Source organism: Rhinolophus ferrumequinum, chromosome X (assembly GCF_004115265.2).
Source record: "Rhinolophus ferrumequinum isolate MPI-CBG mRhiFer1 chromosome X, mRhiFer1_v1.p, whole genome shotgun sequence".
Taxonomy (NCBI): domain Eukaryota; kingdom Metazoa; phylum Chordata; class Mammalia; order Chiroptera; family Rhinolophidae; genus Rhinolophus; species Rhinolophus ferrumequinum.
In genome coordinates, this window is record NC_046284.1 from 71098876 (window position 1) to 71113902 (window position 15027).

General features: G+C 42.7%; 1 protein-coding gene and 1 long non-coding RNA gene across 2 annotated transcripts; one reads left to right on the top strand and one right to left on the bottom strand.

The window, feature by feature from the left end:
- Positions 1 to 3412: 3412 nt before the first annotated feature.
- Positions 3413 to 5016, bottom strand: POU3F4 (POU class 3 homeobox 4). Its single transcript, XM_033127707.1, has one exon. It carries the CDS (start codon positions 4956 to 4958, stop codon positions 3873 to 3875), a length of 1086 nt encoding a protein of 361 aa, XP_032983598.1. The 5' UTR covers positions 4959 to 5016; the 3' UTR covers positions 3413 to 3872.
- A 287-nt stretch (positions 5017 to 5303) lies between these two features.
- LOC117030123 (uncharacterized) lies at positions 5304 to 14649 on the top strand. Its single transcript, XR_004424328.1, has 3 exons — positions 5304 to 5505; positions 6602 to 6709; positions 14268 to 14649. It is a non-coding gene; the product is annotated as an uncharacterized LOC117030123 (long non-coding RNA).
- The last annotated feature ends 378 nt before the right edge of the window (positions 14650 to 15027 follow it).

Genomic DNA, 15027 nt, shown 5'->3' on the forward strand with positions numbered 1-15027 from the left:
ATGAACCAAAATAGGTTTAAGACTGGATTTTGTGTTTGTAGACACATCTCCCTAACATCAGAATTATTTATAAAGAGAAATATACCCATGAGTACATATACAACGTGTAGCATATTTTCTACACAACACTCACATGTGCTTGGTGCACTGTGCAGCTGTAAATGATTAGGGAATCTGAAAACTGCAAGACATTACATGTGATAATGATTACCTATTAAAATGATTAAATAATTTTGCTCTGTCTAACAAAAAAACACTTCGGAGTATGAACTGAGGAAGGTTTTATGTTGGAAAATTATAGTTAAATATCTTGTCCGTTGTTTGATATTCATCTCCAAAAACTGTTGGATAAGGTATGTGTGTACATACAAAGCCTTAAAACATATCTGCTTCTGATTTAGTAAATTACTCCTCAACCATCACTATAGGTAACTGTCCTTTATTTTATTGAGGGTCTTGTGATAAAATAATAGAGTTTAAATGGTATGTACAAGTGGGAAGAAGAGAAATAAATCAAACTTTTCTTCCCAATATCTCTGTGCAAGCTTTTTTCTTCCCTCAAAACTCAAATAGGAATGAACAGAATTTAGCCTTAGTTGGACAACACTCCCAAACACTCCCTTAGTTGGTAAACACTCCAGTTTACCGGAGTTCCTGCGCCCAAACAGAGCGTTAAGAATAAGAGCACATTTCCTTACATGTAGTCATTTCCCCATAACTTATTAGGAGAATGGGGTCTCACCTACCAGAAGGGCATCAGGCAGGAATGGGAAAGAAAAACAGGAGAGGTGGTTGCAGCTAGGCAAAATGAATGCCTCAGCGAAGGTCTGGGTCCAATTTCAGGAGGGACAGTTTCAGAGAAGGGTCTATCTTTTGGAAGAAAGAGGGAGAGGGAGAGGGAGAGGGAGAGGGAGAGGGAGAGGGAGAGGGAGTGGGAGAGGGAGAGATTCCTTTCCTAGAACATTAAAAAAGATTGCACCTCCTGAAATGAATCTTCTGCAAGGCCAGCCTTCCCCACACAGTGTTTCCCACCATTTGGGGTATGTTTTGCGTGAGCATGGGCGTGGGTGGGATAACAGGCCCTGCTGTGTGTGCAACTGTATGAAAGGCCAAAAGTCAGAGGGAGCAAATCAAGAATCAAAACAATGACTAATGATTTCCAACTTGAACCAAAGCAGATGCGCTGTTCACCCAGAAATTGCCCCTGTTTAAGTGCTTCACTTCACACACCACACAATACAGCCAGGAGGGAAAAAAAAAGATGTTTTTTTTTTTTTTGGAAAATGTTTTATTTAAACCTTTTTAATCTTTTACAACAATAAAATATTGTGTCAATATAAATCCCTTGACTAAAACTGTTCACATCAAACATTAAAGCGAATTATTCTCTGATTGGCACGCAACTCATCTTTGAAAGAGTTTCCTTTTTAACACAATGCAGAATTTATTGAAAATAAATAATTGCTGGCAAATGCAATAGGCAATTTGAATAAAATAGTTGAAAAAGCAACTCTTAATGAAAATAGCGTTTATTATACATCAGTTACTAAATGAATAAACTAAATGTTCTTTCTTTAAATTAATAACTTCAAAAACGCTTAATATACAAAACTGTACAATTATAAAGTCGGCAGAAATATTTGGGTTAACTCAGGTTGGAACCATAGCGCTTAACTGCAAAGAAAAAAATCGAAACAAAAAAAACCCCTAACAATTGTAAAACATGAACTCAATGTGGGGAAAAAAAAATCCCAGAACTAAAACCCAACTACCAACAGAATGCAGAGGCTTGATAAAAAAGAAAAGGATTCGGGATTTGAATTAACTCTTGCTCTTCAACCTGCAGCTGGGGGAGACACAGTGTGGTGAACCAGAATCCTGGCAGTCCATACGAGCGCATCCTCCACAAGGGGCCCTAGGCTTTTTGGTCCTTAGGTAGTTTGAAGCTTTGTCTGCGGAAGTTGCGCCTGGAGGCCGGGCTAGGCAGTCAGCCCTGGTATACGAAACTCCCAGACATGTCTGGCGGGCAGCGGCTGGGTGTTGGGTGCTTGGCCGGGGCCCACATGTGTGTGCTCCTTGGGAATGAGGTGCATCTGTGGACCTGGCATGTGGACTTGAGAGCTAGCAGTAAAGCAATAGCAACTGCATTTTTTTTTTTTTTTTGGATCTCTATACAGCCTAGCGAGATTTTTTTTGTAGTTTTTGCTTTTTTGTAAATAGTAATACGATACACACAACTATCTACACACACACACACATACACACACACACACGTTTGCACGCTCACACACGCACACACAGAGATTAAAAAACAGACCGCCCTGGCGCTCGCTATCTAGCTCAGTCGTCACGATGGGCTTCAACCAGCTGCGCTTGTCCGAGGCATGGAGACGGCTCCCCGTAAGCTCACTCAGCAACAGAGGTTATACACACGGGAAAAAGGGTGGTAACAAGGCTAGACCAAAATCCCTGTGACCTTTGCCAATCATTTCATTGTCATTCTGCACAGAGCTGAGAGCGCCTGTCCTCCACCTCCTCCCCACCCCTTCCCAGAGGATTTCTCATTCAAGGAGCTGGCGGTGAACTGAAGGTGAACCGAACTGGGAGGCGCTGACCCAATCTGTCGCCAGCGTCTCCGGGTCGTTGTCTCCAGCGAAATCAATTGTGTGAGTGAAGGCAAAGTCCTTTGCGTAGGAGGGCCGAGGTGGGGTCGCGCTTGCTGTCGGCCTGGCTAGGTGCGGAGCCCTTGGGGAGCTCCGAGTGCAGGCTTCCGGTTCCCGGTAGGTGCGGAGCCCTCTGGGCTCCTCAGGTTGACGTCCATCGCCCTGGCGCTGCCGCCCAATCCTTCTCAGGCACCCGGATCTGCGCTGTGCGCTGTGGAAGCCTTCAGCGGCTCCAGAGTTCCGGGAGGGAGGGCAGAAACCTTCAAAATCGTCTCTCCTACTTCACGCTAGTTTGCAAACCCAATCAGCTTGCCTATTCTGCCCATTTTAGGCACTCCGCCCACGAATATATATATGTAATCATCAGCAACAACTCTCTCCATTGTATCCTCTCTTCTCCACACAGATTCGAGATGGGGGGTTGGGTGAATGGGTAGGCACATCTCTCCCCCTCCTCATTCCAGCCTCCCCTCCCTAAGCAATTAAAAACCATCAGCTCAATGAAGGAATAATAATAGCAATAATAATGTGGAGTGATCCATTAGATACAAATTATCTCACAAATATTGTGTACAGCTTGTAATAAAACACCGCAGACATTTAGAAACGCTATAGAAGTTTTAAAAAATGCAAAACTAGTCTATTGTAAAACAGATTTCACCTGAAATACAGCTGCTATAACCAAGGCGCTGAAAGGTTATTCAGAGGCACACATCTGTCGTCCCACCCCCTTCCCCCATCCCTACCCCGTCCCCTGTTACCCCACTTCTTGCTAGAGAGGAGCAACCAAACAAACCTTACTCAAAGTAAACAATATGTATTGATCAGCAGAAAAGGTTGGAAGAAACTGTTGCCCCGGCGGCAGGGGATATGAGGTCCCCTCCTGTACTGCTTAATGAAACTTGTGTATCAGCGTTAAGAAGCCTGAATGCTTGTGTGTGTGTGTGTGTGTGTGTGTGTGTGTGTGTGTGTGTGTGTTTCCTTTCTTATAAGTTAGAATCCCTGTTTAAAAAACAAAAACAACAACAACAAAAAAAAAAAAACGGGAGAGAGAGAAAAGGAAAAAAAAAAACAAAAAAACGGGAGTAAGAGCGAGAGAGAGCCAGAGAGATAGCAATAATAAAGCTTGAGTGAAAGGAAGAGGGTGGGAGAGAAAGAGAAATCCCGCTCTGCTCTCTGTGCCGCCGGTCGCTTGCTCGCTTCCTGCAGTCAGAGATCGTGGCAGGACGTGTCTGTTTTCACGGTGTGCGAATAAACCTCATGCGGCTGCTGATCCCCTGGTGGAGTCATTCTTTTCTCTTTCTGTCTTCGATTACAGAACCAGACACGCACCACTTCTTTTTCCAACTGGAGGCTGTCTGCCAACGAGGAAATCTCCTGCGCGGCAGGCTTGGGACACTTGAGGAAATGCGTCTCCAGAACGCCCTTGACACTCACCTCGATGGAGGTTCGCTTCTTGCGCTTGCGGCCCTGCGCAGCGATCTTGTCAATGCTGGTCGGGCTCCCTGTGGAAGAATCAGCCTCCTCCAGCCACTTGTTCAGCAGCGGCTTCAGCTTGCACATGTTCTTGAAGCTCAGTTGCAAGGCCTCGAACCTGCAGATGGTGGTCTGCGAGAACACGTTGCCGTACAGTGTGCCCAGCGCCAGCCCCACGTCAGCCTGCGTGAAGCCCAACTTGATTCTTCTTTGTTTGAACTGTTTGGCGAACTGTTCCAACTCATCCGAGGTTGGTGTCTCCTCATCGGAGTGGTCCTGGCAGTGGTGCGAGCCTAGGTCGCTGTGGTCTGGGGGCTCCCGGAGCACGGGGTGTAGGCTTTGTGCGGAAGCAGAGGCCGGTGGTGGGGTGAGCCCCCCGTGTTCAAGCATGCCGCTCACGGTGAAGCCCGGCTGCGAGTACACGTTAAGGGGTTGGCCGCTCGACGTGATGGACGGGTTCGGAGCCGGGCTTGTCCCCCAGGCATTCGGATGGTTAGTGTGCGGAGAGTGGTGGGCGACGTGAGGCGAGCGGTGATGGATGATCGCGCCCAGCTGTAGGTCTTCGCGCCCGGGCTTCACGTCTTGCTGGTCCAGGGGACTGGTGGCCAGTGTAGAGGACCATGGGCCTCCGTCGCTCAGACTGGTCACCCAGTGATGCCCGAGTGGATGCCCATTGCTAGGAACTCCCTGCAAGTAATCACTTTGGAGAAGTTTCTGAGGGTTTCGGAAAGGACTCCCCTGCTGCATGCCCGCAGAGTCCGCATGGACCAGGGAGCTGGAACTGAGAATGCTGTAGGGATTTGAGGCAGCTGTGGCCATGGTCGGTGAGGATCCCCTACTAGTTCTAATGTGGCAAAGGGAGCAGCTTCAGCCTTTGACATCTATGGTGCGGGGGAGCCAAAACCGAGAGAGCGAGTTACCGGCATCCGCTGTGGCCAATCGCAACGCGTCTCGGCCTGGCCTGCCGCGGGTTCGGCCAATGGCGGTGCGGGAGGCTGAGCTAGCTTTCCAAATTAGGCTGGCGGAGCTCGAGAGTTTCAGAGAGACCCAAGCAGGAAGTGCATCAAATCTTTAGGCTCCATTGGCTGCCTCGCGCTGAGTGGCGGCGGCAGCTTACTTGGTTAACCCCCACCACCTTCACCTATTACTTCACGGTGTTTGTAGTGGATGGGGAAGGATGAGAGGGATGCGTGTTTGTGTGTGTGCTTGGGGTGAGGCGGCAAACTGGTTTTAGAACTCCTCTTAGATTATTTAGGCTAACCCAAATTGAGAAAGAAAAAAATATTTAGAAAATAATATAACCAGTTTAAATGTCATCTAGATCTTGGCGAATATGGATTTTTCTCAGATTCACTTGGCGTTCTGGGTAAGTTGTGTGTGGGGGACTGCAAAACAAAACCTTGCTACAAACTTTGAGCAAAGGAATGTCTTCGCTCAAAGTTTGTAAGACTGACGTTCATGGTTCCAATAACTGCTATTTCGACTTATTTATTTCGTTTTATCATTTATAAGAAATTTCATACCAAGGTCAGAAAACATCTAAGAGATGCACAGTTTCTTCTGAAATTTTTGATTTAGGGCATTGAAAACTGGAAGATTCTGGGAAAGTGAAATCTAATGTGTTACTGGCAAAATTCAGTTACTTTGAAGTTCTCCTTCCAATCCAGTTGGTCAGTTGGAAGACTTGGTTTTTATTATGGCTCCATGTTAGCTCCCACCAGCGGTCCCAAAACTTCTGTCAGAGGCAATGTTTGCCGAAGCGGGCCGCCCTCCCTCACACTCACCACAGACTCTCGGCAGACCCGCTCTCAATAGGTACACAGGAAAACATTCCCGCTACCGCACCCGATGCTGTCCTTCGGGAAAATCGTTTTTAACATGTATTCCCCCAACCGCCATTGCAGACAAGTTGAAGTAAATGGGAATCATTTAGTGTACCCGAGAGAGAGAGAGAGAGAGAGAGAGAGAGAGAGAGAGAGAGAGAGAGAGAGAGAGAGAGAGAGAGAGAGAGAGGAGAGTGCAGACTGTTTGACATTACCGCTCCCCCCATCCCCATCAAGCTTGAATTTGCTTTCAGCTCGAGAAGACAGGACTGCTTTTACAGTTTGGTTAGAGAAAAAGAGAGGAAAGACTTGTACTCCTAAGTTTTTATAGGTTAAGGAAGGACAAGTTCATGTGCTCCACAGCCCCATGCAAAGGTTTTGCTTGTAAGTAGAGTCGGGTGAAATGCAGAGATTTGCTTTAGCTGGGAAAAGGCAACACCGAATACGCAGCGCGATCTCTGAAGTTAAAAAATGACTTTTCATTGCATAATTTTGGAGGTAACCTAGCTGCATAATTATATTTGCACTTACAGAAGACAGCATTAGAGTCCCCTTATTGGTTTGAAATTCCATTAAATATATTGCAAGAACTCCTAGGTTAAGCTTGATTTAAATTTGCATACATTTTCATATATTTAGGAGAAATAAAAGAAGGCTTGCAGCTACCAGAAAGTCATTAAGGCATTAGTTTCTCTAAGAAGACAGATCTGAAGAAAATGGAAGAAAGTGAGAAAAAATAAAAACAAGGTGAGCGTATTCTGCCATTCCTTTATATAGCTAAAGAGCATCTATTTCCTGTGAAATAAGTAATTTTTTATGAGAGCACAAAGCAATAGGAGCTTATGTTGGTAAACGTAAACTGTGTCTATTAGGCAGGAAAACCTGGCATCTGGTTGAAATATATTTCTTTTTATATTTCTTAAAAAACGATAAACAGTAATTGTTGGCAGAGAGGATCTTTGTCATCTTCCCCCTCCTCCTTCTCCCTCAAGTTGAAATTGTGGATTCAATTGCTGGTGTCCTATTGTAAAGGTTTATCTGCTTTTAACGTATCTCTCTCTCTCTCTCTCTCTCTCTCTCTCTCTCTCTCTCTCTCTCTCTCTCTCTCTCTCTCTCTTTGTCTCTGTCTCTGCCTCTCTGTTCTTTTTCTGCCGAGGAACATCCTTTCTTTACTGCCAACTGTGTGTATCTTCCTTTGCAAGAATGCAGTCTGATTTGTGCCTGAACTCTTGCTTCCTGAAGAAGAAAAGAACTTGTTAAAATCAAACAAAAATAAAAGTTTTCAGGTGTTCTGTTAGGCTACCTGTTCAAGGATCCATTTGCCAGTCTGTCTGTGTTGGGTCAGTTTAGAGGTCAGAAGGAAGCACATTGAAGAAACTGTATTAGCAAAAAGATCATGATCATTGCCATGTTGTCGCTGGCGGTGGGTTCCCCACCCCCACCGTGGCAGCTGTGTTTGGGTGAAAGAATTGCTAATCTTAGTCTGACCATTCAGGGGGTTAAGGCAATTATCAATTGATAAGAATTTTGCATGAAGAAGAAAGGGTTCCTTTTCCAATTCTGATTTCCCTAAATTCTTAAAATCAACCTTCCGCTTGCCCTCGGCCTCTGCCCTGGGCAACTGCTTTTACCGGACTCGAAAAAATGGTTCAGACTATTTATCCTAAGGCTTGGTCCAGGGGAGTATCGAGTAGGGTGTATCTGTGCTCAGGGACAGGTTTTTTTTATATCTTTATTTTGCAGTCTTTTAATGTGAGAATACCCTCTGTCAGGAGTAAAACCCAACATAGTCGGTTTTCTTTTTCTTTTTCTATCCTTTCTTTCTTCCCCCTCCCTCCTTCTCTCCCTCTCTTTTTTTGTCTTTCTTTTTGTTTTAAAACATTAGTTCCCATGAATATAGATACCACCTATTAAACTCAGGTGCAAGCACATCCTGGAGCAGCTGTGATAGTATCTTGCACTTAAGGTGTTGTTTTTGTTTTTTTTGAAGAAAATATCTGCATATAGTCAAATCTTCTTGCTGTTCTAACTAATCTACTGGAGAGGTTTCCTTTGCCTACTCCTGTCAGTCTAACTTCCCAAGTGTAACAGATGCCGCTCTCAAGCGCTCCTTTCTGTGGCTTCTCTTTATTCAGCCTCGCATATTTCTCCCCATGATCTGGGTTTCCATAGCAAGAGGAATAAAAGGGAGGACCATGGTCACAAATCCCTTGCCCCATGCAAAATGAAAGAGCCTCATTCAATAGAAAGGACCCCGTCTGGACATGGGAGAAAAATAAGCCCGTGTGAAGCTACTGTTGCAAAGAGCTGGTAACTTATTTTTCATAGACTGCATTTTGCCTTAAACTCAGTTACCACTGGTAAACCTGCTCTCTTGGGTAGTTGGGCTATATACACAGCTTGGTGTTCTCCTCACTGTGATCTTGAAGTACACTGCTGGGTCTTCAGATCTGATTTACCCCATCCCTTTTAGAGGTATGGTTTGAATATAATAATAACTATCCAACCCTACCACACTGGGGCAGCTAAAAGTTGCCCTGGAGAGGAGCCGGATTTACAAGTCGACAAATTGTAATTTTAGCAAGTCTACACACCTGTCTCCCGCCAGGCTGCACAGGTTTTGATTTCCTTGTAAGACCAGTACAAGGTACTAACTTCATTCCTTCTTGGGTTGCCCTTATACCCCAGATTGCCATCTCACCCTACCCATCACTTTGCTTGGTTTCTAAGAGAGCAATTCAGTTAATTTTAAAAAGCAATTCAGATTGGTTTGATTTACCTGTATGTTCATTCAATTTGTAACATGGGGATTCACAGTGGCTCTCTTCCCTCACAAGATTTAAGGATATATAACAATTCCTGAGAGACTTCACAGACCCTCTCTCCCCCCTTTTTAAAGCAAGGAAGGGCTCACAAAAGAAATTAAGCAGATTAATGTGGTTCAGGTTGAGCTCCTGTGGAAGCACACGAGCATGGTTGCAGCTGGGCAGCCTGTACCCAGGCTCTTTCAGAAAGCGCCCCAGCCATGGGGATTATTCCTCTTGTAGATTTCGTATATGGGTGTAGATTATGAATCGTTCTCATTATCCGTACAAATTGGAGTAGGAGGAGGCAGTTTGGAGCTGGGGCTGGCAGGGGATGGAGAAGGGGTTCAGGAAAGAAGTCCAAAAGGCCAGATTTGAATGTCTATAATACATCAAGAAGCTCCAGACGGTAGGTCGGTAGGTCGTGGCACATAGACATGACCCCAAGATTGAAAAACTTCACCTTCAACACAAATTTACTTTGGAAACAGGACGAGATTGGGCTTTGTAGCGACAAGTATATAGTTTCTTTTTATGATGGGGGAGCTCATAAGGGAACGGAAACAATTGAATAGTTTCTGAAAGCCGCAGGAAAAGAAACCTTTTTTCCTGGTGTTTGTACATTGAGTTCATGAGACTTTCTTGATGTGAGACACAGTTGCCCTTCAGAGCACCAGCCCACTCTAGCTCCTCTTACAGTTGTCCTTGTTGTTGTTTTTATTCTTCTTCTTCTCCTCATTTTTCTCACCACCCCCTCGTCTAATTCTAATTCTTGGCAAATTGAGTGGGGGAAGGTAAGGGGCTCGTAATATTCTGGGGAAGAATTTTTAAAAATTAGATGGCATTAGCAGACATTAGCCCATACTGATTCAAGCTCAATTGGTTCATTATTTTTAGATCTCTGTTGGCTTTCCTTTACAGTGAGGAAAAGAATCTTTAGAGGAAAGGGGAGAGGGAGGGAGCGGAGTGATAGTACACAGCAGCGAATGCTGCAGCAGACACAGGGCAATTTAAAAAATAAAATATTCTTCATGAAACATTTAAGACAAATACCTCAATCTTAAAGAACACTAGTCATTTGCTAGCAAAATCGAATGTCAGTGGCGAAGTGTTGAGACATTGTGTGGCTGGGGCGGCTGACAGGATGGTTAGAGGATAGACAGGGACAATAGAGACCCCCACTTCAGAGGGAAAGGATGTTGGCTCCCACTGCAACGTTGGCAATGTGGTGTTGATCCAGTCTCAGCTTCTCTTCTGAGGTCACTTTTCTTGCCATTACCACTGTCGATGGGTGAACCCTGCTCTCACAGGGTCCCAGGGAACGAGATCTATGGAGGCAGAGCTATTGTGCAGTACTCCGTGTTTATCATTTTCCCAGCACCAGGATTTGGGGTGTCTAGGAATTACTGTGGTCATTTGCCAGTTGCTTGTTTTGTACTGCAGACAGAGCCTAGTTTTGAGGAATACAGTTGACAGTTGTACAAAATACAAACACCATGTGGAATTGTCTTTTTTTTTTAATGGAGTGGCAGAATGTTTCCAAATTTAAATCGTGATGGTGGTTATTATTTGTATCTTGAATGTTTTTCTTAAGGTCAGAAATGATGGGAGTATTTAAAGACGAGAAAAAAAAAGTTTCATCTGCATGGTCGATCAGAGGGCACGTAGAGATGATCTATTTAAATTCTGCGGATCGGTATTCGAAGCATCAATAAGTCATCTAGTTGAGTATTAGACGCTTTTTATAAGTCACTTTACTAGTTACTACAGCCGCCCCAAATTGCAACGCACTTCCTTCTTCATGGACGGATTAACATTTTAACGTGCAAAATTGTAAGAATGCTCTGGCTTCATTCACAACAGAGATCGGTATTCCCTGCACTCGCACCCCCCACCCCTTCCTTAGTAAATAGTATTTATTGAAATGGCAGGCATTCTGCATTCCCATGCGGTGATGGGACAATGGGAAATGTGATTACAGATATAAATATAGGCTCCTTCTAGGAAAAGACATTTATAAGTAATCTCCTGAGTGTTTGGGGCTCACGTTACTATTTCCACACCCCACAGTGAGTAAGAACCCATATCACATTTGAAAATAGCAGGCAACCAGATTTAATCTATCATTATTCAGAAATTTCGATTATTTGGGAGATTAGGTAAGGAAGAGGGCTGATTATTCAGAGAAAAATTGATTAAATATATATATAGATATAAAATGCATATTTTATATCTATCATCTATCGAGAGAGAGAGAGAGAGAGAGAGAGAGAGAGAGAGAGAGAGAGAGAGAGAGAAATGTGGAGAAAAGTCCACTTTGCAAGGACATTTTGGAAACTCATTTTTACAAGAATATTAGTGCTTCCAAAATTAGTTGTGATTGTTGTTGTATTAGTTCTTGGGGGAGGGGTGTTGGTTTCCTGAGTGCTCTTAAAATCTCCATCTCCTATAACTTTTCTTTGGGCAGACAACTCTTGTATTTTGCCTCACCCCCTATTGAGGGAATCAATTTGGCTCCCCTGCTGGAAGAAGAGATCCACTTGATCTCATATTTCATTTTCCAGCTTCCTGCAGATGCCTGTGTGTGTGTGTGTGTGTGTGTGTGTGTGTGTGTGTGTTTTATATCCAAGAACTTTTTGGAACTTCTTTTCAAGTTACAAGTGCTCAGGCAGCCAGCAAAAGAACCCAGACCTTCACCAGATCTCCCCTTGGTGAGTCAGCTCCCCTGGCCACCACTACCTGGTTTCAATTCTGGTGTTGCCAGGAACCCAAATCCCATAGCTCCAATATGCCGGGAGTCAGAGCCAGAGAGAATCTAGGAGCTGCCCCAAAGCCCAGTCCACAGCCTGAGTTGCGGGAGGGGGAGCTATCTGGGCAAAAGCTGGATCCATCACCTCAGGGGTCACCTGGCTAAAATCTTGGGATGAGCCCAGTGGTTGGAGCTGCTCTTAGCCTGTAAGATACATCCTAGATAGAGGTGGTTGGGCCAGAACTAAGGTGGGCGTGTTAAACTGAGATATCCTTTATTAAGATAACTCGGTGGATGACCATTCTTTGGGCCAAATAGGTCCTATTTCTATAACTGGGCAGACAGTGTAAGGGGCTAATTTTGCCAGCCTCCTGGCACTCATTTCCCTGCCTTCCCCAGGTGCTTGTCCTCTATTTGGAGCAGGATTCCTAGGATAGAGGCGAAGCTCAATTTCCCTGTTTGGAAATGGAGGGAGGGAGCGACAGCCTAGAAGAGCTGGCTCCAAGGCAGCTATGTGAGCTGTGAGCCTAGGGGCCAGCCAGCAGTGAAACTCTCCGAATCCCCTGAGACTGGCCAGCTTGGCCAAGAATTCTTGTCCTTGGGCAGCCTGTGCCCAATGCCCTATGGGCCCCTTGACCATTCCTAAGCCCAGTGTCTCCCTCTCTAGGCCAGCACAAAGGTAAAGGTGTTCAAGGCAACCCTTTTCCAGGATACAAGGCCCAGGTCCTTCACTGACAAATGCTGTATGTTACTACAACTCTGCCTCAATGGCATCTTCCCTTCGGATGTGCTTAGAAGGGCAGCATCACCATAACTTTTCTTGTGTGTGTTGAATGTGATAATCACCATAAAATATTTTGTCCAGGCACTAAGATGCTAACTCAGATCACATTGAGGGCAGCAGGATTTAAACCTGCCTACTCCTCCTTAAAAAAAACAAATTTCCTGTTTTTAACAATTAACAGGGAAAAGAGAAACTTTAGGCTACTAAGGAAACTCTGGACAATCTAAATAATGACACTGAAATTTCTTTTGTACATGCTAAATATTCCTTTTATCTTACTCAAATGATAGTGAGAATGAAGCTCTCTCCTTTCCCCCACCTACCCTCTTTTTACTACTACTTTTGGAGATAGATTGGGGTTCCTGTTTTCAGGTAAACTATAATTCAATTACATCTGCTCTTATCTTTACCTTTATTGTTTAATTTTATTAAATTCATTGGGGTCACATTGATTAATAAAATTATATAGGTTTCAAGTGTACATTTCTATAATACACCATCTGAAGGCTTGCCTGGCAAGGGGTGTAAGTCAGTGGTAGAGTGGGAACTTATTATCTTTACCTTTAAATGCACTATTTCCCCAGGCAGTTGATGTACTTGATGTAAACATTAAATATGCCCTCCCTCCTTAAACAAATAGATCATGAACACCTTTGTGTGTGTGTGTGTGTGTGTGTGTGTGTGTGTGTGTGTATGTATGTGTGTCTGTGTGAGAGAGAGAGTTTACATGGCTGAACCTTTGCATATTGAAGAACAGATCTATTTCAGTGTAAATTGCCTTCAAAAATGATCTGAACTCTAAGACTGGATTTCAGCTCTGCAGAAACTGAGTCTTATAGCTGTGGAAATTTGGTTTTCTTTTAACAGCTAGTTGACAGCTTTGTACAGAACTGAGATTTGTCCTATACAAACACCCACATCAGTAAAAGAGAGAAGCATTTCAGTCCTCCTCCCTTTCCTTATTCCTCAAAGTAGAAGAACTGCATTTCAAACATATTCTGTATGTTTTCAATATTATCAAGGAGTCTGCAAAGTTTTCTAAAAAGGAAGAAAATAATTCATAACATGCAAATAGAAACACTTAGGGAAAGATAGAAAGTGTTTTTTCCTGAGAGTTTACTACTAGACATGGAAAGAGACCAAGATTTCTAAAAACACTTCTAGTCAGATGATTACTCACGTTATAAATACATGTATATTTACTCTTCTCTTTTTATCCCTTTGGAGAAAGTCTCATCCCAGACAACTGGATTTAAAACTCTATTTTATAGTCTATCCTACCTACCATATTTTAAAAGTTGTGACATCTATTCATGTTATTAAAGGAAACCAGAATATAGTTATTTAAGCATTCTTTATAAACTTTTCCAAATACTTGTTTGGAAATAAAAATCATCTCTGCCATGTACAACATATCAGAAAGCATTGAGTCTTCATGGAATACTTATTTTTGGAGTTCATTTTTGAAAGTAAGTAATGATCATTGAGTAAGCTAGTTCTGATGAATGATGGAGGTTTGTTGAGAAAAATATGTTAAAATGTTCCTACCTTATGTACTTGTAGCTGGACACTGTTTTCAGATGTGTTGGAGTATTTCTGATTTAGTGGAACAGCAAACTGCTTTGAAATGACTAGTAGCGTATAAGTAGATTGCAAGTAAACCTAGTGAATTCAAATGATTCTATATCCGTTTAATTTATGTTTTATAGTTAGTTTAGCATTCTGATTTGATTGCCTTAGTAATGTGAATTGCCTACAGCTGCTGATGATACAGCTTTAATTCTGTTTTAAAGGTCATGTAAACATGTGCCTGTAGCATAAGGAATGCAAATTCAATTCCCTTTTAATGTTTCCTCACATTCACTTCACAGCCTTCACCTAGAAAATTAGCGGGATTTAATATAAAACTATTTTAATGTTATGATTTCATTAAAATCCTTTTTCAATGTTTTACTTTTCCTTTTGCAGGGTAAAGAAGTCTTCTTCCGCTTTGCAGTGCATAACTCATACAACATACATCACTCATACTGGAGGCAAAAAAAAATTTTCTGTTAAGATCTATTTACTTTTCCAATGCTTTTTCCTAATCAAGAGCTGAGAACTTAATTTCAGTATCCCTATAGCTGCAGGTAGAAAGACACAAACCAAACTAGATAATCTAACCACATTTTAAATTGCAGTAAAGAGGTCAGAATATTTTGCACACGTGCAGGAGTTTGCAGTCACAAAAAGTTTTGCGATATGAACCATGATTGAAAATGAACTATGGAAAACATATATCAAAAGGAAAAAAAACCACTTAAAATAGAATTGACATAGAAAAGAAAGCTTTAGTTGTTCCAAATTAATATAAAAGGCATACATATTCTAGCTTCAAGGTTCAATGACTTAAACATTGGGTGTTATGTGGAGTTATTTTTAAATTACTTTAAAATATGTTATGATCTTGAGACTAATGCAAGATTATGCCACTAGATTACGTTAAAAGTTTTTAAAATGTACTTTAAGAAACTGAATAAATCTTTACAAAATATGCAATTGTTATTGGCAGAGACAGTCATGTAGGGTGAGGGAAGTAGAGATGTAAACACATAGGTTGAAATAAAGTGGAAAGCTTAACCTAATGCTTGTGAAGACATCATTGTGATGTTACAATTTGTATCTCTGTCATTTATATATCTCTAAGCTAAAACTTGTTCACACTGAAATTTAGCTGGAGATAATGTTT

Bases quoted from the DNA above. Each gene is read 5' to 3' on its own strand.
- POU3F4 (XM_033127707.1), bottom strand. From the start codon at position 4,958: ATGGCCACAGCTGCCTCAAATCCCTACAGCATTCTCAGTTCCAGCTCC.